The sequence below is a fragment of the Staurois parvus genome, unplaced genomic scaffold (genome assembly GCF_062004578.1).
Source record: "Staurois parvus isolate SC_StPar_1 unplaced genomic scaffold, SC_StPar_1.0 ptg000014l, whole genome shotgun sequence".
NCBI lineage: Eukaryota > Metazoa > Chordata > Amphibia > Anura > Ranidae > Staurois > Staurois parvus.
Window position 1 is genome coordinate 12541352 of NW_028317810.1, and position 22205 is coordinate 12563556.

Consider the following 22205-nt stretch of genomic DNA (forward strand, 5'->3'; position numbering starts at 1 on the left):
ACCTTTCATAGGCTTTTTCATAGGCTTTTTTGGGTGTGGTTTGAGTGTGGGTGAGGACACAAAGGCCCCATGATTCCCTTATTGCCCGGGGGCCACATGAGTTGTCAGTCCGCCCCTGGTCATTAATTATAATCACTTTAAAATGATAATGGTTGAAGGTCTTTAAAGCATTGCCTGTTGACAAATTGGAATATTGTAATTTGGTTGCTGCTTCACATGCTTATGCAGTTTTAAACTTGACATATCTATTGTCTCTATTTACTCAACCCAGTCTTGTGTTTTAAATTTTACAAAAAAGATGTGAATTAAATTGTACATGTGTGCACTAAAACACATTTTAGTTTATTTTTTACTGAATATACAGTAAATCTTTTAAAAAAAAACAGTATAATATCGTGCAATATAAAAATTTGCAACTACCTTCTTTTTAATCTACAGGTTCTCTTCTTTCAAACATAATGGGGTTGAAGATCATATATGTTCTATATGGACTTTAGTTAATGGACTTTATTGAGGATCTATTATTTGTTTCTCCACACATAATTTATTTTATTTGGTGGTTGGATTATTATTATTATCATTTAATTTCAGTTGTTTTTTGGTGAGCGCCATTATTGTGTTTATATATTTATTTTAACAAATTTTGTTACATAATGGGGTTGACTTACTAAAACTGGAGAGTGCAAAATCTGGAGCAGTTGTGCATGGTAGCCAATCAGCTTCTAACTTCAGCGTGTTCAATTAAGCTTTGACAAAAAAAAAACTGGCAGCAGATTGGTTTCTATGCAGAGCTGCACCAGATAATACACTCTCCAGTTTTAGTAAATCAACCCCAATGCATGTTGAAGCTTTCAGTCCTAAAATGCACATTTTAACCACTTGCTGCCCAGCCACTGTAGAAATACGGCGGCAGGGCGGCACTGGCAGGCAAAACCACATTTTAAAACGTGTGTTTTGTAAACAAATAGGGGGTGCGTGCGAGGCACGCCGCCGCCCTATCTGTCACGCTGATCACCGCCGCGGATGTCAGTCGCCGGGTCACAGCCGGTTCTTAGCGGCTGTTTCCCGGCGATCGGCGGTAAACAGTGACAGAGAGCACAGCTGCAGTAGCTGTGCTGTCTGTCACTTCCCTGACAGCTCAAAGATGAGCTGATCAAGACAGAAGAGTTTCTTTCTCTAGATCAGTGGTGTCCCGTGCAGCACACACCCCCGCCCCCTAGTAAAACACGCCCCCTCACTCAGATAACCCTTCCCTGCAAAATAAAGTTAACCCCTTCCTCCCCAGTGCCATTAGTACAGTGTCAGTATTTTTCTTTTTGCACTGATCCCTGTATTAGTGTTTTTGGGGATGTCAGTGACCCCAAGTCAGTACCCCCCAATGTCAGAATGTCTGCCGCAGTCCCGCCATAAGTCGCTGGTCGCTGTCATAAGTCACTGATCACCGCCATACTTCACTGATCGCCGCCATTATTAGTATAAAAAAAACTCTAAAAATCCCAGTATCTTTCCCGCCATTTGTAAACGCTATAACTTTCACGTAAACCAATTAATTTACACGTATTTTTTTTTTAGCAAAGACGTCGCAGAATGCATTTTGGCAGAAATTTGATTTTTGCATTTTTTTTTACTGAACATGTTTTATAGCAAAAAGTCCAAAATATTGTTTTTTTTTCCTCAAAATTGTCAGCCTTTTTTTTTATAGAGCAAAAAATAAAAACCGCACAGGCGATCAAATACCAGCAAAAGAAAGCTCAATTTGTGGGGGAAAAAAGTATGTAAATTTCATTTATGTACCGTATTGCATGACAGCGCAATTGTCCATTAAACTAGCGCAGCACTGTATAGCAGAAAAATGGTGTAAGTTGCACTATTTATACCATAGTTTGTAGACGCTATAACTTCCACACAAAGCAATCAATATACACTAATTGGGATTTTTTTTTACCAAAAACATGTAGCAGAATACATTTTGGCCTAAATTTATAACCAACTTTGAGTTTACTATATATTTTTTATAGCTGAAAGTAAAAAATATTGTTTTTCTTCAAAATTTTTGGCCTTTTTTTGTTTATAGCGTGAAAAATAAAAAGCACACAGATGATCAAATACCACCGAAAGAAAGCTCTATTTGTGTGAAAAAAAGGACATAAATTTCGTTTGGGTGCAGCATTGCATGACCGCGCAATTATCAGTTGAATTAGTGCAGCACCTAGTAGCAAAAACAGGCCTGGTCATTAAGGGGGGTAAATCCTGGTTAACATGCAACACATTTTAAATGCAACTTTTTTGCATATTTTTCCAAGGAGAAATGCACTGTAAAAGTGGGAAACTGTATTCTCTATACAGTATATAAACAATACATCTTTTTAGAAAGTAAAAGAGTATTTAATAAATAAAACCAACACTCGCCTCTGCAAGGTATTTTTGTAAATATTTAACCACTTGCACTTTTACGCCCTTCCTGCCCAGGCGAATTTTCAGCTTTCAGCACTGTCGCACTTTGAATGGCAATTGTGTGATCATGCAACACTGTACCCATAAGACATTTTTATAATTTTTTTTACACAAATAGATCTTTCTTTTGGTGGTATTTACTTGCCACCGGGTGTTTTACTTTTTGTGCTATAAACAAAAAAAGAGCAAAAAATTTGAAAAAAAAGTTTTTCTTTGTTTCTATTAAAACAGGTAATTTTCCTCCATCACTGATGTGCGTTGACGAGGCTGCACTGATGGGCACTGATAGGCAGCATTGATGGGCACTAATGAGGTGGCACTGATAGGCAGCACTGATGGGCACTGATGAGGTGGCACCGATAGGCAGCACTGATGGGCACTGATAGGAGGCACTGATAGGCATTGATAAGTGGCACTGATGATACTGCACTGATAGGTGGCACTGATGGGCAGCACTAATGATGCTGCACTGATGGGTGGTACTGCTGGGCACTGATGGGCAGCACTGATGAGTGGCACTGCTGGGTACTGACGGGCAACACTGATGGGCAGCACTGACAGGCTGCACTGAAGGACACAGGTGGGTGGCACTGCTGGGCACAGGTGGGTGGCACTGCAGGGCACAGGTGGTTGGCACTGATCATCAGGGCACTGATCATCAGTGCCCTGATGAGCAGTGCCGATCGCTTCGCTGACAATTGCTGGTTCTCGGCAGTACTTTCCTCATCCTGTGACAGTGTGAGGAAAGTGCAGCCGAGAACCGGCAACTGTATTTACCCGTTGATGTGCTGTGTCATTGAACACAGCTGATCACATGGTAAAAGGCCGCCTTGATTGGACATTTACCATATCACATGATCAGCTGCATCCGTAGGACACAGCATTCACCAGTGGCGCTGGATGAGCGACGTTGGGGGTGCGCGGGGGGGGCATGTTCTGGAATGACATCCATGGACGTCGCCCAGGATTACACAACCGCGCTGTAGCCATCCTTTGGGTCTAGCGTGGTTGGGAATCGGTTAAACCATTAAAATCAGCATACATATGCATATTGTGCATAATAGGTCTTTTCTATTTATTATTTTTTTGTTACCACTAGGAGATATGCAGGAAAAGGCAAGCAGGACAGGCAATACTACCCACCACTCTGCTTGCCAGTTCCTTTTACAAGATTCTGGTCAACAAGAGAAAGAGTCAACCTATTACTTTACCCTCAAAATACCTAACTCATTCCCAACTTACATGTCTAAATCCACCCATAAATATTCCCTTCTATAGATCTATCATAAACCCATCCCATACACTACTGCAACATCTCTGTTACTCTTTGGAATAACGAGATTTCAAATGTTTAAATCCTATTCATTCAAATTGCTATATTTTCCTCTTTATACCACTATCTCAAATCACTGCATTTTTTCCTGACCAATATATCTAGCATTCCCCATCTCTTTTGATTGTAAGCCTCTTTGCACAGTACCCTCTTATTTTCATTTTCCCTTTTCCCATTTTCATTTTATGTGTTGTGTAAATTCCAGAGAATTATGGGGGTTTAAAAATAATATTTATAAATACTGAGCCACTATATAGAGGTGAAGAGTACATAATACATCTATTTACGTAACTGTATGTGTTATGTCTTTGTGTTCCAGCATCATCATTTGGGGATCCACACTTTATCACTTTTGATGGGTCTAATTTCACTTTCAAGGGTAGAGGTGAATACACACTGGTTGATTCCACATATCATTCACTGAAGATTCAAGGACGTACTCAGGTTGCTAAGTTTGAAAATGGTAAGTGTTTGCCACATGGTATAGAATTTCCAAAAATATGTTTTTAGCGCACTCAAGATACTTGTGACTATAAAAATGTAAATGAAAGAACTTGTGGAATGTAAACAAAAATCAACTCCATCAGAAATAACAGTTCACGTCCATACGTTGTTTAGACCACAAAATCTTAGTCCAGGCATTGGAGTAATAAGACACCTCTTGCTGCCTTTGTGGTGCTCATCATAAGATTGTGGAAATCTACAAATCTACGATCTTTTTTGTTTGTTTGTTTGTTTGTATGGTATAATATTTGACTGATGAAATGACTCTGTTGTCAGTAATATTGCTTTTTAGGCCTATGGAAGCACAAAAGGTTTAAAGTGTACAACAGTAAAATCAGTCTGTATATGCAGTAAAGCATGCTTGTTATACTCACTGTGGAACCTAAGGGGTTAATCCTCTGCATTGTGTAAGAAGGATATTTGATCCTGTTTTCTCTGCCCCTTGCTTAAATGTCCTCGTCTTATCTCCTGATAACACAGAATTTATCCTTAGCCACATGCACATGCTCAGTTTAGTGTGTATTGCTAGAGAAGTTTTTTTTTCTTGGGAGAGTGCATGTGATCAGCATAGGGCCAAACAGCACTGTCCAGACAGAGGTCAGGGGTCCTGCATCCTCCTAGAGCAGAAAGAAAACTCCTCCTACAAGCTGTAACCAGTGCTCTACTGGATACTGATAGAAGTCACAAGACTGCTATATACAGTTGCAAGAAAAAGTATGTGAACCCCTTGGGATTACGTGGAGTTTTGCATGAATTGGGCATAAAATGTGCTCTGAACGTCATCTAAGTCACAACAATAGAAGAACACAGTCTGCTGAACATAGTACTACACAAACATTAGATGTTGCCATGGTTTAATTGCACATATCATGTAAACATTCACAGTGCAGGGAGGAAAAAGTATGTGAACCTTTGGACTTAATAACTGGTTGACCCTCCTTCGGCAGCAATAACCTCAACCAAACGTTTCCTGTAGTTGCAGATCAGAGCTGCACAACGATCTGGAGTCATTTTGGACCACTCCTCTTCACAAAACTGTTTCAGTGTAGCAATATTCTTGGGATGTCTGGTGTGAATCGCTCTCTTAAGGTCATGCCACAGCATTTCAATCAGGTTGAGCTCAGGACTCTGACTGGGCCACTCCAGAAGGCGTATTCTGTGCTGTTGCAGCCATTGTTTTGTTGAATTACTTGTATGCTTTGGGTCATTGTCCTGTTGCATCACCCATCCTCTGTGGAGCTTCAGTTGGCGGACAGATGGTCGTACGTTTTCCTGCAAAATGTCTTGATAAACTCTGGAATTCATTTTCCCATCAATGACAACAATATGTCCAGGCCCTGAGGCAGCAAAGCAGCCCCAAACCATGATGCTCTCTCCGCCATGTTTTACAGTGGGGATGAGGTTTTGATGTTGGTGTGCTGTGCCTTTTTTTCTCCACACATAGTGTTGTGTGTTCTTCCCAAACAACTCAATCTTGGTTTCATCTGTCCACAGTATATTTTGCCAGTAGTGCTGTGGAACATCCAGGTGCTCTTTTGCAAACTTCAAACCTGCTGCAATAATCTTTTTGGACAGCAATGGCTTCCTCCGTGGTGTCCTCCCATGTACTCCATTCTTGTTTAATGTTTTCCTTATTGTAGATGTGTCAACAAAAATGTTAGCATGTGCCAGAGATTTCTGTAGGTCTTTAGCTGACACTCTGGGATTCTTCTTTACCTCATGCAGCATTCTGCGCTGTGCTCTTGCAGTCATTTTTACAGGACGACCACGCCTAGGGAGAGTAGCAACCGTGCTAAACTTTCTCCATTTGTAGACAGTCTGTCTTACCGTGGACACATGAACATCAAAGCTTTTGGAGATACTTTTGTAACCCTTTCCAGCTTCATGCAAGTCAACAATTCTTGATCGTCGGTCTTCTGAGCGCTCTTTTCTGCGAGGCATGGTTCACATCAGACAGTGCTTCTTGAAACCAGTAAACCCAAAACAGGTGTGTGTTTTTTAAGGGCAGGACAGCTGTCAGCAACACATCCAATATCATCACACTGATTGGAGTCAAGGTTGGCTCACTCCTGGCTCCAATTAGCTCTGGGAGAAGTCATTAAGCTAGGGCCTCACATACTTTTTCCTCCCTGCACTGTGAATGTTTACATGTTATGTGCAATTAAACCATGGCAACATCTAATGTTTGTGTAGTATTATGTTCAGCAGACTGTGTTCTTCTATTGTTGTGACTTAGATGACGTTCAGAGCACATTTTATGCCCGATTCATGCAAAACTCCACGTAATCCTAAGGGGTTCACATACTTTTTCTTGCAACTGTACTTCTGATGAGAAAAGGTATTTAGCAGTTTACATTTACTAAAATAATTGCATTTCCATGTTCTGTGTACTGTGGGAGACCTGATATAGTGAATGCAGGGTCCTGGGTTTACTAACACTTTAAGTTATGCCCAAAACTGGACTAACCCTACTACCTGAGGAACTAACCGAAGCTTCTGTACTATAATACTGCTATTAATTTCTCTTGTATTTTCTAGTATTTAGAACGATTTACCCCTAGCATGAAAATTATAGTCCCTGGCCCTACTTAAGAAAGTTATAAAAAAAAATTGTCTAATTAGATTTCTGACTTTAGGATGCTACATGCTAAAAGTCTGTGATCAGCAGGTCAATGTAACCATTTTTAGGAGTGAAAGTACTGTATAGTCAACATCTGGACACTGTTCTTCCTGCTAATTATATTTCCTATTATTCTGCAGGTTCTTTTACTTCTGTAACTGGTTTTTCTTCTGTGGCTATGCAAGAGGAAAATTCAGATGTGGTAGAGGTACGTCTAGCAGCAGACTCCAAAAGTCTGGAGGTTCTCCTAAATCAAGAAGTCCTTCATTTTGATCGAACCTGGTTGGACCTGAAGGGTGAGTGCATCAGCAAACTTGCTTTATTAGTATGACAAATGTTTATGTCATTATAATCAGCAGCACTCTACAGTGAAGCAGAACAAAGAATTTATTGGCATGTAGCGTTCCTACCTTTAGATAAAATCATGTATCTCTGGCTGAGATTTAACATAAAATATCTGGTCTAAATATTGTTGTACATGGGCAAAACCTAGTTATTTTAAAATATTAAAATAGGTAAAAAAAGCGCCTTAGTAATAGGTTGATAAGCTGCTATGCACAGACAAGGTACCAATAACCCCTAAAGAATAATAATGTATACAAAATAGTGCAGCGCTTATAGGTAAACTAAAATAGCAAATATTAAATCAATAAAATAAATAAACAGTCCTGTAATTCAATATAAGAGTATAAGTGCTCCGGTGCCTTTAAAGATCCTGGTATCCGTGTGAATAAATGGTAAAGCAATGCGCACTCACCGGACGCGCATAATATATGCGCTTTTGTGTAAAAATAATCCAGATGTCATCTGGTGATGGCTGGTCCTCCCTCTGCTGTGTATGAGGCTGGTGGTCCTCTTCCACTGGGGGTCCTCCTGCTAGCTTTTGGTGAGTGGTATCCCTCTGGTTGGGCTGGGGTACCTTAGGTACATCCAGGAGTGTGTCTGTGGATTAAAGTGCTCCCCCATGTGGTAACAAAGATACTCCCATAGTGTAGTAGTTGGTAAAGAAATTTATTAAAGATGCATCAGGTACAAAAAAAGGTTGCAGACAGTTATCAGTATACAACTAACCATCTGGAGTGTTAAGATGGCCGCCAGAGCTCCACATTGCTCTGGCGGCGTGACGTCACGGAGTGGTAGGAGGAGCCACACCACGCCGTGACGTCACGCCGCCAGAGTAACGTGGAGCTCTGGCCTGGCTCACATTCTCAGCTCTAATTAATCCCAAAGGTGTTTTATCGGGTTGAGGTCAGGTCGGGTTGTGCAGGCCCGTCAAGTTCCTCCACCCCAAACTCACTCATCCATGTCTTTATGGACCTTGCTTTGTGCACTGGTGTACAGTCATGTTGGAACAGGAAGGGGCCATCCCCAAACTAATCCCACAAAGTTGGGGGCAGGAAATTGTCCAAAATGTCTTGGTATGCTGATGCCTTAAGAGTTCCCTTCACTGGAACTAAGAGGCCAAGTCCAACCCCTGAAAAATAACCCCACACCATAATCCCCCCTTCATCAAACTTTACACTTGGCACAATGTAGTCAGGCAAGTACCGTTTTCCTGGCAACCACCAAACCCATTCATGTCCATCGGATTGCCAAACAGAGAAGCGTGATTTGTCACTCCAGAGAACACATCTCCACTGCTCTAGAGTCCAGTTGTGGCGTTGTCAGGGATCCCCGCCGCGATGGGCTCGACGCAGGCGCAGTGCGCCGCCCTGTGTCAGAATGCGGGCGCTGGGACCTGGCCGTCCGCGGCAAGGGAGTTCGCGCGTGCGCAGTAGGGATCGCGGGCGCGCGCGTGGCACCAATGGCAGCGCAGGGCGGGATATTTAAATGGACCTTAGCTGTCATTGTGTGCCTTCTGGTCTTTCCTTGTATCCTGTATCTGCGAACCTGTTCTAAGTAAGTTACTGACCCAGATTGTACCTGACCTTGTTGCCTTCTCCTGCCCAGACCCTTGCTTTGCCTGACCTCTCTCCTGAATGCCCCTGTTTGGATCTGACCTTCGGTTGCTGACCTGGCGTGTGACCCCGACTACTCTCTGCCTGCTGCCTTGTACTGCTCCGTCCCCACTGTTACCGACCCGGCCCGTTTGACCCTGCACTTGCTCAGCCATCCATCCATTCCGACGGGATCACCCGACCTCCTCACATCAGGCTCTTCCCTGCGGGAGCCCCTGGCGAATACCGCTACCACTGACAGGCGTGCTCAGTAGCCATGACCTGGTCTCGGGGTACTTCAAGTCCATCCCCACCATCAGGGGCTCTGGTGAACACGTACCCTGGGGCTTAGATACCGTGGGCTGGGGACATCTGGCCAGTGGAGTGCTAGTGGTACCGCCTGGTGGTCCCTTACAGTACCAGAAGGCCATGACTGAGCCTGGAGGAGGGTCAGCCCCGCTGGAAGATATTTGCAGGCACCTATCAGCCCTGACACAGGCTGTGGCTGCCTTGCAGGACAAGTGCATGCACCTGGAAAACCGTTTCCAGACCCGCTCTGTATCTGACCCTGCCCCACAGGCCCCTGTTTCCGCTCCCCCGGTGGGAGAAGCTCTTGGGCCAGCTTCAGGGGCCTCTGCTCCTCTACCTATGGTTGAATCCCGAGTACCATTACCTGAGCGTTTTCACGGGGACCGCACACGCTTCAGGTCTTTTCGGGATTCCTGCCTCCTGTTTTTTGAATTGCAACCCCGCACCTTCCTAACGGAGTCAGTGAAAGTGGGATTTTTAATTTCACTATTGCAGGGTGAACCCCAAGATTGGGCCCATCGGTTAAGGGCAAACCATGACCCTCACCTGGGAACGGTCAGCGATTTTTTTGAAGCTATGGCCATCCTTTATGATGATCCACAGTGGCAGCCTCTGCTGAAGCAACGTTATACACGCTTCGATAGGGCCGCCGGGCGGCAGAAGAATACGCCTCTGAATTTAGGTGTTGGATGGGGGACACATGCTGGAACGAGTTCGCGTTGCGACACCAGTTCCGTATGGGTCTGTCAGAGCCCTTGAAGGATGAGCTGGCCCGAGTGGGGGTTCCCGAGTCACTAGAAGACCTAATAGCCCTGGTGTTTCAAATAGACCGTAGACTGCGGGAACGCAGGTTTGAGAGGTCCGGTCAGGGTCACGGAAATGCATGGGGTCCAATTCCAGGCCCCAGCCAACGAACCAGAACAAATATCCAGAACCCACTTCCAGGAAATGCGCAGGAACCAATGCAACTAGGCCTGGCTCGGCCTAAATTGTCGCCAGAAGAACGCCAGCGGAGACGCTCTCTGAACCTCTGCTTCTACTGCGGTGAAGCCGATCATATGGTACGATCCTGCCCTCAGAAAATGAGTAAGTGCACCTCTTTTTCTTCTCTGGCTATTGGCAAGGTCAGTCCGTCCCAATACTTAGTGGTGCCCCTCTCCTTTCAGCTTCCAGAAAGGACCGTGGAGGTGACAGCCATAGTTGATTCAGGGGCATGCAGCTGTTTCCTGGATTTAGATTTTGCTCATCAGCAGATGATTCCCCTCCAGCCCAGAAAACGGGGCTTTAACATATTTCTGGCAGATGGCTCCCAGATAAAATCAGGAGTAGTTAACCAGGAAACTCCCCCTATCGCCACTACCATTGCTAACCAGCATCAGGAATTCCTCCGCCTAGATGCCATTGCGTCACCTCTTTTTCCAGTCATTTTGGGACTCCCTTGGTTGCGGGCCCATAACCCCCAAATTGACTGGGAAACCGGGTCTATCTTGTTCCCTTCCCCGTATTGTCAGGAACACTGTCACACTGCGGGCTCAGCAGCCCCCCAGGTCCTCCTGTACTCCGAGGGGGACTCCGATCTGAAACAGGTTATTCCCGCAGCATACCATGATTTCTTAGATGTATTCAGTAAGCGGGGGGCAGACACCTTGCCCCCCCACCGCCCGTATGACTGTCCAATTGATCTGTTGCCCGGCTCCGAGATCCCTTTTGGGCGGATTTTTCCCCTGTCTGAACTGGAATTGGGGGCCCTGAAGGAATACATAGAGGACAGTCTCCAGAAGGGCTTCATCCGTGCCTCTACTTCACCAGCCGGGGCGGGGATCTTCTTTGTGGAGAAAAAAGACAAATCTCTGCGACCCTGCATTGACTATCGTGAACTGAACAGAGTCACGATTAAAAATCGTTACCCACTGCCATTGGTACCTGAATTATTTCAGAGCCTGAAGGCTGCGGCAATATTTACTAAACTTGATCTCAGGGGGGCCTACAACTTGGTTTGCATAAGGGAGGGGGATGAGTGGAAGACAGCATTTCGTACCCGGTTTGGGCATTTCGAATATCTGGTAATGCCATTTGGACTGTGCAATGCCCCATCCACATTCCAACATTTTGTAAACGACATTTTCCGGGATTACCTTGACGTTTTTGTAATTGTTTACCTAGACAATATACTGATCTTCTCATCCTCTCTGAAGGATCACAGAATACATGTGGCAAAGGTATTGGGTCGGTTGCGCCAGCATGGGTTATACGCCAAAGCAGATAAGTGCAGTTTCGAGCAGTCCAGCATTGCGTTTCTGGGTTTGATTATCTCCACCACGGGAGTCGCAATGGACCCTCAGAAGGTCTCTGCAATTTTGGATTGGCCTGTGCCCACAGACAAAAAGGGCATCCAGCGCTTTATCGGCTTTGCAAATTTTTATCGGAAATTCATTAGGAACTTCTCGGGTCTGGTCTGCCCCATAACTCAGCTAACCAAACTTGGAACCCGCTTCAGATGGACGCCGGAGGCTCAGGAAGCCTTTGAGGCCTTGAAAAAACTATTTACCACGGCACCCATTTTGGGCCATCCAGACGCTTCCCTGCCCTACGTACTGGAGGTAGATGCATCTGAGAATGCGGTGGGTTCCATCCTGTCCCAGAGAAAAGGCACCAAAGAATTACTCCACCCCATAGCGTTCTTCTCGAGGAAGCTCACCCCAGCCGAGAAGAACTACGATATTGGCGATCGGGAGTTGTTAGCCATCAAAACTGCACTGGAAGAATGGAGGTACTTGCTGGAAGGGGCCTCACACCCCATCTTGATCTTCACTGACCATAAAAATCTCAAGTACCTGAGGACTGCCAAACGGTTACGTCCACGGCAGGCAAGATGGGCACTGTTTTTCTCCAGCTTCATATTCCATATCACTTACAGACCTGGGTCCAAAAATACAAAACCCGATGCGCTATCACGCATGTTCGAAGACTCCAAAGAAGAACCGGTACCTGATACTATTCTGTCCTCAGGGAATTTCTTGGCTCTCCAGACTGACCTTTGGTCCAAACTAATGGATGCATCCACGACCACAGTGACCCCAGCTGGGGTACCCCTCCAGAACAAGGGGGGAATCCTCTGGAAGGAAGGATTGATCATGGTACCTGAAGAGGTCCGAACCCTTGTCTTGGGACAGTGTCATGACCATCCAATGGCGGGACACTTTGGCCCAGCAAAGACCCTGGAACTTCTTCAACGTTCCTTTTGGTGGCCAAACATGGCCAAGGATTGCAGGCTCTACGTAAAATCTTGCACCATCTGTCAGAAGAACAAGCCATCGAGGAACAAGGCCTGGGGGCTGCTGCGGCCCTTGCCGATCCCTGAACGACCTTGGCAAAGGATCGCAATGGACTTTATAGTCGAGCTCCCCCCATCTCAAGACCACACCACGATCCTTGTAGTCATTGATCGTTTATCAAAAATGGCTCACTTTTTACCGTTAAAAAAGACTCCGTCAGCAGCCGAGACTGCGCAAATTTTTATCCAGGAAGTTGTAAGACTACATGGAATCCCGGAGGACATTGTCTCAGATCGAGGGGTCCAATTCACATCTAAATTTTGGAGGGCACTGTGCAAGGCGTTGGATATCAAATTATCCCTCTTCTCTGTGTTCCACCCCCAGACCAATGGACAGACCGAGAGGACCAACCAGACCCTGGAACAGTACCTGCGTTGCTACACATCCTTCCTACAGGATAATTGGCTACCACTCTTACCCTTGGCGGAGTTCGCGTACAACAACGCCAACCATTCTGCAACGGGGCAATCACCGTGTTTTTCAAGCTACGGATTTCACCCTGTCTTTCTCCCTGACTTGGTTCCTGAATGCCCAGTTCCGGCGACACAGGACACGCTAGCTTTCTTCTCCTCCAACAATAAAATACTACAGGAGGCTATCGCTCGGGCCCAGGAGGACTACAAGAAGGCGTTTAACAAAAGACGAAGAGGGGACCTGGTGCAGCCCGGGGATAAAGTATGGTTGGCAACAACAAACTTGAAAATGCTATGTCCATCGAAGAAATTAGGACCAAAGTTCATAGGCCCCTTTTGCATAAAGCGGGCGGTCAACGAGGTGGCATACGAACTTGTCCTCCCTGACACACTCAAGATACACCTGGTCTTCCATGTGTCCTTGCTGAAACCAGTAATCCCTGATGCCTTCCCAGAACAAGAATCCCGACCTCCGGAGGCCATAACGGTCAAAGGGGAAGAAGAATTTGAGGTGAAAACAATCCTGAAGTGCCGAAGGAGGGGGGGTCAGACCCAATTTTTTATTAAATGGAAGGGCTATGGCCCTGAGGATAATTCTTGGGAACCAGCCCATAATGTCCATGCACCCAGACTTGTCCGGAGGTTCCTTCGTGATCACCCGTGGTGGAGAGATCGGGTGGGCACCCAGAGGTTGCCTGTAGGGGGGGGGCAATGTCAGGGATCCCCGCCGCGATGGGCTCGGCGCAGGCGCAGTGCGCCGCCCTGTGTCAGAATGCAGGCGCTGGGACCTGGCCGTCCGCGGCAAGGGAGTTCGCACGTGCGCAGTAGGGACCGCGGGCGCGCGCATGGCACCAATGGCAGCGCAGGGCGGGATATTTAAATGGCCCTGAGCTGTCATTCAGTGCCTTCTGGTCTTTCCTTGTATCCTGTATCTGCGAACCTGTTCTAAGTAAGTTACTGACCCGGATTGTACCTGACCTTGTTGCCTTCTCCTGCCCAGACCCTTGCTTTGCCTGACCTCTCTCCTGAATGCCCCCGTTTGGATCTGACCTTCCGTTGCTGACCTGGCGTGTGACCCGACTACTCTCTGCCCGCTGCCTTGTACTGCTCCGTCCCCACTGTTACCGACCCGGCCCGTTTGACCCTGCACTTGCTCAGCCATCCATCCATCCCGACGGGATCACCCGACCTCCTCACATCAGGCTCTTCCCTGTGGGAGCCCCTGGCAAATACCGCTACCACTGACAGGCGTGCTCAGTAGCCACGACCTGGTCTCGGGGTACTTCAAGTCCATCCCCACCATCAGGGGCTCTGGTGAACACGTACCCTGGGGCTTAGATACCGTGCGCTGGGGACGTCTGGCCAGTGGAATGCTAGTGGTACCGCCTGGTGGTCCCTTACAGGCGTACTTTACACCACTGCATCTGACGCTTTGCATTGCACTTGGTGATGTAAAGCTTGAATGCAGCTACTTGGCCATGGAAACCCATTCCATGAAGCTCTCTACGTACTGTTGTTTAGCTAATCTGAAAGTCACACGAAGTTTGGAGGTCTTTAGCTATTGACTCTGCAGACAGTTGGCGACTTCTGTGCACTGTGCGCTTCAGCATGTACTGACCCTGCTCTGTCATTTTATGTGGTCTTTAGTAGCTGTTGTTACCAGTTGCTTCCACTTTGTTATAATACCACTTATATTATCACTAACAGTAGCAAGTAAATTTCACGGGTGGATTTATTGCACAGGTGGCAACCTATCATGGTACCATGCTTGAATTCACTGAACTCCTGAGAGTGACCCAAATGTTTGTAGAAGCAGTTTGGATGCTTGATTGTATACACCTGTAGCCATGGAGGTGATTGGAACATCTGCATCCAATGATTTGGAGGGGTGTCCCAATACTTTTGGCAATAAAGTGTGTATATATATATATATTCTACACCCTTTTTAAAATGTCAGGTTTCTGTGATGTAAAAAAACTAAGCAAAGATAAATCATTTCAGAACTTTTCCACCTTTAATGTGACCTATAAACTGTACAACTCAATTTAAAAACAAACTGAAATCTTTTAGGGGGGAAGTAAACATAAAAAACTAAAATAATGTGGTTGCATAAGTGTGCACACCCTCTTATAACTGGGGATGTAGTTGTGTTCAAAATTAAGCAATAACATTCAAAGTCATGTTATCACATCTGTCATCATTTAAAGTGCCTCTGAATAATAAGGTTCAGCTGTTCAAGTAGGTCTTCCCTGACATTTTCTTAGTCATATCCTTCAGCAAAAGCCATGGTCTGCAAAGAGCTTCCAAAGCATCAGAGGGATCTCATTGTTAAAAGGTATCAGTCAGGAGAAGGGTACAAAAGAAATTCCAAGGCATTAGATATATCATGGAACACAGTGAAGACAGTCATCATCAAATGGAGAAAATATGGCGTAACAGTGACATCACCAAGAACTGTACGTCCCTCCAAAATTGATGAAAAGACGAGAAGAAAACTGGTCTGGGAGGCTGCCAAGAGGCCTACAGCAACATTAAAGGAACTGCATGAATATCTGGCAGGTACTAGCTGTGTGGTACATCTGACAGCAATCTCTCGTATTCTTCATATGCCTGGGCTATGGGGTAGAGTGGCAAGACAGATGCCTTTTCTTATGAAGAAAGACATCCAAGCCCGGCTAAAATTTGCAAAAGCACACCAGTCAATATTGGCACAAAATCTTCAGGTTTCTGCTAGAAAGCTGAAATGAAGAGAAACACTTTCAGCATGACAACGACTCAAAGCATACATTCAAATCAACAAAGGAATGGCTTCACCAGAAGAAGATGAACGGTTTGGAATGGCCCAGCCAGAGCCCAGACCTGAACTTGATCGAAAATCTGTGGGGCGAGCTGAAGAGGGCTGTGCACAGGAGATGCCCTCACAATCTGACAGAGGTGGAGTGTTTTTGCAAGGAATATTACCAAATCAAGATGTGCCATGCTGCCTCACAACCAAAAAGACTGAGTGCTGGAATCAAATCAAAAGGTGCTTCAACAAAGTATTAGTTTAGGAGGGGCACACTTATGAAACCATATTATTTTAGTTTTTTATTTTTACTTCTCTCCACCTAAAAGATTTCAGTTTGTTGTTCAACTGAGTTGTACAGTTTATAGGTTACATTAAAGGTTGAAAAAGTTCTGAAATTATGTATCTTTGTCTCATTCTTTTACATCACAGAAACCTGACATTTTAACAGGGGTGTGTAGACTTTTTATATCCACTGTATAGTATTTCAGAAGTGTACTCTTTTTTTTTTATTTGCCCCGACATATACTTTAGCTCATTGGGGTTGATTTACTAAAGCAAATATGCCATTCACTTTGCAAGAGAAGTTGCACACTGCAACAGGATTTTCACAAGGCAAAGAAAATAAAAAAACTAAATGTTTGCTTGCACATGATTGAATGATGGAAATCAGCAGAACTTCACTTCATTCACTAAGCCTTGGAGAGAATTCCCTTGCAGACTGCAATGGGATATGCAAAATTAAAAATATATTTGCCTTCAGTAAGCAATCCCCAGTGCCTTTAACTATATTATTATAAATCTTTACAACAGCAACATCCGTTGACAAGTGAAGAAAAGTAATGATATGTATATTTGTATCTCCCAAAGGGGTATTTTTATTTGCTGGCTCATATCAAAGTATAACAACAATGTTCTCCTCGGGGGCTGGAGTGGAAGTAAGAGGAGAAGGAGGGTTCATAAGCATTAATGCTCTTCTACCTCATGAGTTCATGAATGAAACAAAAGGACTTTTGGGAAAAATGAACAATGATGCTACGGATGATTTTACATTCAGAAATGGAACTAGTTTGTCAACTAATGCCAAACCTGAGGAGCTTTTCCAGCTTGGTGCTAACTGTAAGTGATGGTCACATTAATGGTAACTTCAACTATGTGTGATATAAACTATTTTTGTCATGTTCCTGTTCACAGCATGTTGGTTGGGGAATTTATTTACAAAGGACTCTTAGGCGAGCATTTTGCTGCATTGTTAACACAAAAAAATGGTCTGGAGAAAATACATTGGGGTTAATTTACTAAAGGCAAACATACTGTGCATTGCAAGTGCAGTTGCTCCAGAACTTAGTAAATGAGGTAAAGCTTCACTTGACAAAGAATACCCAATTACATGCAAGGAAAATTAAAAAAACATTTTTGCTTGCATGTGATTGGATGTTAGAAATCAGCAGAGCTTCACTTCATTTCAGAGCTTTCCCTCAGATCTAGAGCAACTGCACTTGAATTGCACAGACTATTTACCTTTAGTAAATTAACCCCGCTGTTTTCAATAAGTATTGATTACACCAGTGTGCTTTGGTAAGGACATTGGAAAAATATTTTATTACATTGTCATTTTTGTGCCTTTTTTTTTTCAATATGGACCCACCAGTAACCTTAAAAGTCTGCATGAATAAATCCTTTTACAATTAAAAAGCAGTATTTGAACCCCAGTTAACTAAATGCACTTTGACTTGAGAGGAGCATCGTAAGACAATAATGTTGTCAGTCTGCTGCAGGCAGGAGGAATCCTTTCCCCAGTCTTCTTGGAACAGTGGCATCAACTGTGAAATGTAAATTCACACAGAGTGTATGTAAATGTATGGTCACAGAATGAGAGGCAAGCCAGCAAAATAAGATCTGCTTACACATATAGAAATTTACACTGACTGAGTTATCCCTGGGTTAGCACCTCAGATCAAGCAGTAAATAGTGACGCGGGGTAAAAATTTAAAAAAGTAGGTTTTAGTCAGAAAACAAAAAGAAAAGAAAAAAAGATGAAAACAGGTATATATTGAAACTCTTTCAGTTACATGCTCATTACTTAACATGTATGCAGTTAAAGATGCAATGCAGGTGCATACTATATAAAACAGCAAGTCTTGCAGTTATGTATTCATGAACCAAAAGAAATGTATGTTAAATGTAGTGTAGCAGGAACCCCATAGGAACCAGCAGTTTATAAGTCCCTAGGTCTTTTCTCACTATCGCTCTGTAACAAGGCACATATGCAAGTTCTCTCTCTCTTGGCTCAAAAAACAGTCTAAGGTGTTGGGTTTCTTTTTTTGTTGTTTTTATGTTAGGGCAGAAATTGGGTGGGGATTGGGGAAAGTAGGATGCTCCAATGACTTGCTATAACGAACCTTTGAGGACACTGAGCTTGCTCCTTGAAAACTAGAACACTTGGAACTTAAAATACAGTCCCTGAGTAGAAGAAAGCGGACAGGTTCTACAAAGCAGTATTGAGGAGGGTGAACCTTCCTGGGTGAACAGTCCAAACAACAACCCCCTTCCTGAGAATGGTTTAGGACAAACTTCTTAGCAAACACCCAGCTGACTTTGTAGCACATAAGATGGGTGATAGTCTCTAGGAACTCTCCCAGCCTGTATTCACAGAACACCTCTGGATAAATGGTTGCCTCCCACCAGTGTCCTGCAGGCAGTTTCTCTCAATGGCCCCAGACTGGATCCTCAGATAACAGCCCTCCCAGCCAGCCTTCAACAGCAAACAATATATCCAGGCCTTCCAACCTCTCGGCTAAGGCCTCGATTCAACAAGCACATGGCAGGATTGCCTGAAAGGGCAGACGAGCCCTGAAGCAGTGGTCTCCCCTTGGCCAGAAGGGGAGACCTTGACCCAGCTGCTCCAGAGTATTTATGCTTTCTCCCAGAATTTTCGAGGCTGATCCTCCTAGAGATTGTCTAGGGCTACATAACTATTAAGCTTCTACTTAATATGCTTCCACCTTTATTACCTAAAACTCCTCCAGTTGTACAGGAAGAAACAAACAATCAGGCAGCCCCTGAAACACAGACCAGACTAAATAATTCAAACCCAGCTCCACTGGTTACAGTGAGCTAAACTAAATTTACCTACATTAGCACTTAACTGTAAACCCTAGACATAATTCTAGCCTCCTTGGGTATAGTGAGCCAAATTAAATACAGAACAAATTAACCCCATTGACTACAATGGGTACAAACTAAATTTACTCATCTTAGCAGGAAGGTGCTACATTAGCAAGCATAAGTACCTGAATTTAGCTTGATATCAGCCTCTTGTAATTCATTCTATAGTGTCATTTAGACTGAAAGAGGTAAGTGAAGCACTAGACGCCTACTAGATGTGGTAAATGCAAATGTACTTGTAGTGCTACCCTCGGGAGGGCCACTGTGTTGTGGTTACCCCTAAGCTCTGCACAGCTAGGCAACAGGTATTTTTTCATACACACAGACTTGCATCCAAGAAACAATAACCAGTTAGTGGGCTTGGTTTTGTTATTTTATTAGGGGAAATTAACTTGGATAGGGAAATAGGGATTATGGGATGCCCAGTCTGGCTTGAATCAATGAAGGGGGGACAACTTCCTTCCTATGTACAAAGAAGGATCCTAGACTGCTCTTTGCAGATCAGTATCAGCAGCCCTTTATGGGCAAGGAACTAGCAGCCTTTCCTGAAATAAACTTAGCTTCTTGTAACTACATAGAGATATAACTTCTCTCCCCCTGCAGAGCTGCTCCCAGCTCCACAGCCTGCCAACACTACCAGCCCTCCTTGCTTCTCAGAGGATCTCCCAGGACAAGGATATTGGATTGAGCCCAGCGCTGTCCTTTGAAAGTTTGCTACGTAAGGCAGTCTTTCCCCATGTGGATCCCAGGGAGTGCTGATATACTCACCCTGTCCTCTTTGCTCCCCACTGCTCTAGGTCTTGATCCCATTCACTCCTCACTGCTGAATGTATCCTTCTGAGCCAGCCCAAACCCAGCCTGGAGGCCTCCCCCCCCCCCACAACCTAGACCTAGGAGACCCCTGCCAGGCACCAACAGTCTCCTCAGCACTCCATATTCGACCCAACTCCTCTGTCAGCCTGACTCTCCTATATTTATGGGCCAGTCAACCACTCTACCAGGGCCTCCAAACCTGGGAATAGCCGGACTACCATAAACATGCAGATTAGGTTTCCACCCTTTCTTGCTTACAGACTTCTGGAAGGTTCTATGGTCCTCCAGAGTAAGGAAGAGGCAATAGAAATACAACCTGTTAAGTCATCCAGCTGACCTGCAACAACTCAACCTCAATCACAGACTAACATAGTTACCATGAATCATACACAATGATTTTACCTGCAAAACACTACACTATTCTAGAAGCACACTAGAGGGTGTTACACACTGACAAAGTACATGCTTACAGGAGCAGAAATCAAATAGAAGACTGATGAGCTGCCACTGCTCAGTCACTACCCAATAACAAGCTTGGAGGCAGAGTCTAGCTTAATTGCTTAAAGTGATTGTAAAGCTTAATTTTTTTTAACCACTTGCCTACCGGGTACTTTTACCCCCTTCTTGCCCAGGCCAATTTTCAGCTTTCAGCACTGTTGCATTTTGAATGGCAATTACACAGTCATGCAACACTGTACCCATTTGAAATGTTTATCAGTAGAGCTTTCTTTTGGTGGCATTTAATCGCCCCCCGAGGGGTGCATCATATTACGCCCTCCCAGAACTGGACAACCACACTGTAGCCATCATTCGGCTATAGCCCGGTTGTCAAGTGATTAAACAACAAACATGTCATACTTACCTGCTCTGTGCAATTGTTTTGCACAGAGCAGCCCCCAAACCTCCTCTTCTGGGGTCCCCTGTCAGCCCTGGCCACTTATCCTCTTCTCCGTCTAACCCCCCATAGCAAACCACTTGCTATGGGAGCAGATGCTTGGGCTCAGTCCCCGGCCGGGTTGTGTGCATGCTTAGACATACATAGCATGGCTCAGCCCCACCTCCACAGAATTTGACAGACAGCAGCAGGAGCCAATGACGTTTGCTGCTGATGAGTCTCCTGTGATAAGAGAGAGAAAGGAGAAGAGCTGCTGCAGATAGGCACGGCGCTGAGGTAACTGTTTAAGAGGGCCTGGGGGGGACAACATTTTAAAAGTATTTTTTAAAATAACATAGAGAATAAAAAGAGAAACAAAATCACCTTTAAGATTTCTTTAACTGCAATACAGAAAAACCAGGTCACCAGCCATATTCTACTGTCTGGTCTGGCATAGATATGTAAATCTCATCACTGGATGGACAGAAATACAAATCATTTGGAAGGTAAAGTAGGTCCATTATTTGTATTTCATTTGTGTATTTGGATGTTTGGCTGGAATTCAGCTTCAATGCAAAAAATATATCTGATGCTAGATCCATTTTAATGAGCAAATGAATTTGTCAGATATGCCATGTTACTATCTTCATACAGCTCTACCACAAAGCTGCTTTGTAATGTATTCTTCATTTATGAAATATAGTTGTTAAAAATTACAATGCATGTCACCTGCAATACATATCAATGACCTTCTGTGAAGGTGCCATGTGAACAAATGTAAATGTAAATGATGGTATTAAAGATGTATCCCAGATCAACCTGCCACAGCCTGTCACAGAAGGTGAGTCAGGGGCCAGGCAAGACATTCTGAAGATAATATTACATTGTTAAAATATAACAAAATTAACAGTAGTAAGTTATTTAGCTCACCAGCATCCATCCATAGTCAAAAATGTTGGTTTTGTGTGGAAAAAAAACAAATGAAAATTAGCCAGAGGACTAAAACGGTGGATACATATTTGAAAAAGAGATAATTGTTTGAAAGCTTTAATCCTCATTAAAGTGTTACTAAACCCACAACAGTAAAATCAGTCTGTATATGCAGTAAAGCATTCTTATTACACTCACTGTGGAACCTAAGGGGTTAATCCTCTGCATTGTGTTTGATCCTGACTTCTCTGATCCTCCCTTTCTTCCAGTGTCCCCCTCTTATCTCCTGATAAGACATACTGTGTGGGGTCATTCTGCACATGCCCTGTTTGGTGTGTATTGCTAGATAGGTTTTTTTTTCTTGAGAGAATGCATGTGATCAGCACAGGGCCAATCAGCACTGTCCAGAGAGAGTTCAGGGGTTCTGCGTCCTCCTAGACCAAAATGAAAACTCCTCCAAGCTTTAATCAGTGCTCTGCTGAACACTGATAGAAGTCACAGGACTGCTCTATCTGCTAATGAGAAAAGGTATTTAGCAGTTTATATTTACTAAAATAATTGCATTTTCATGTTCTGTGTACTGTGGGAGACCAGCTATAGTGAATGCAGAGTCCTGGGTTTAGTAACACTTTAATAAAACATAGAGAACTTCTTAAAACATATCTAGTCAAAATAAAAAAAAAGAATCAACACAAGGGGCATTATTTACTATTATTCTGATCTATTCCTT

The 22205-nt window shown here is 44.2% G+C and overlaps 1 protein-coding gene across 1 annotated transcript in view; it reads left to right on the plus strand.

The window, feature by feature from the left end:
• Window positions 1–22205, plus strand: part of SUSD2 (sushi domain containing 2) — a 271052-nt gene that overhangs the window by 172217 nt on the left and 76630 nt on the right. Inside the window, exons 21-23 of the mRNA XM_089677367.1 lie at window positions 4107–4250; window positions 7052–7207; window positions 16561–16809. Of these exons, the coding sequence (XP_089533493.1) occupies window positions 4107–4250; window positions 7052–7207; window positions 16561–16809 (549 nt within the window). The remainder of the gene's footprint in view (window positions 1–4106; window positions 4251–7051; window positions 7208–16560; window positions 16810–22205) is intronic.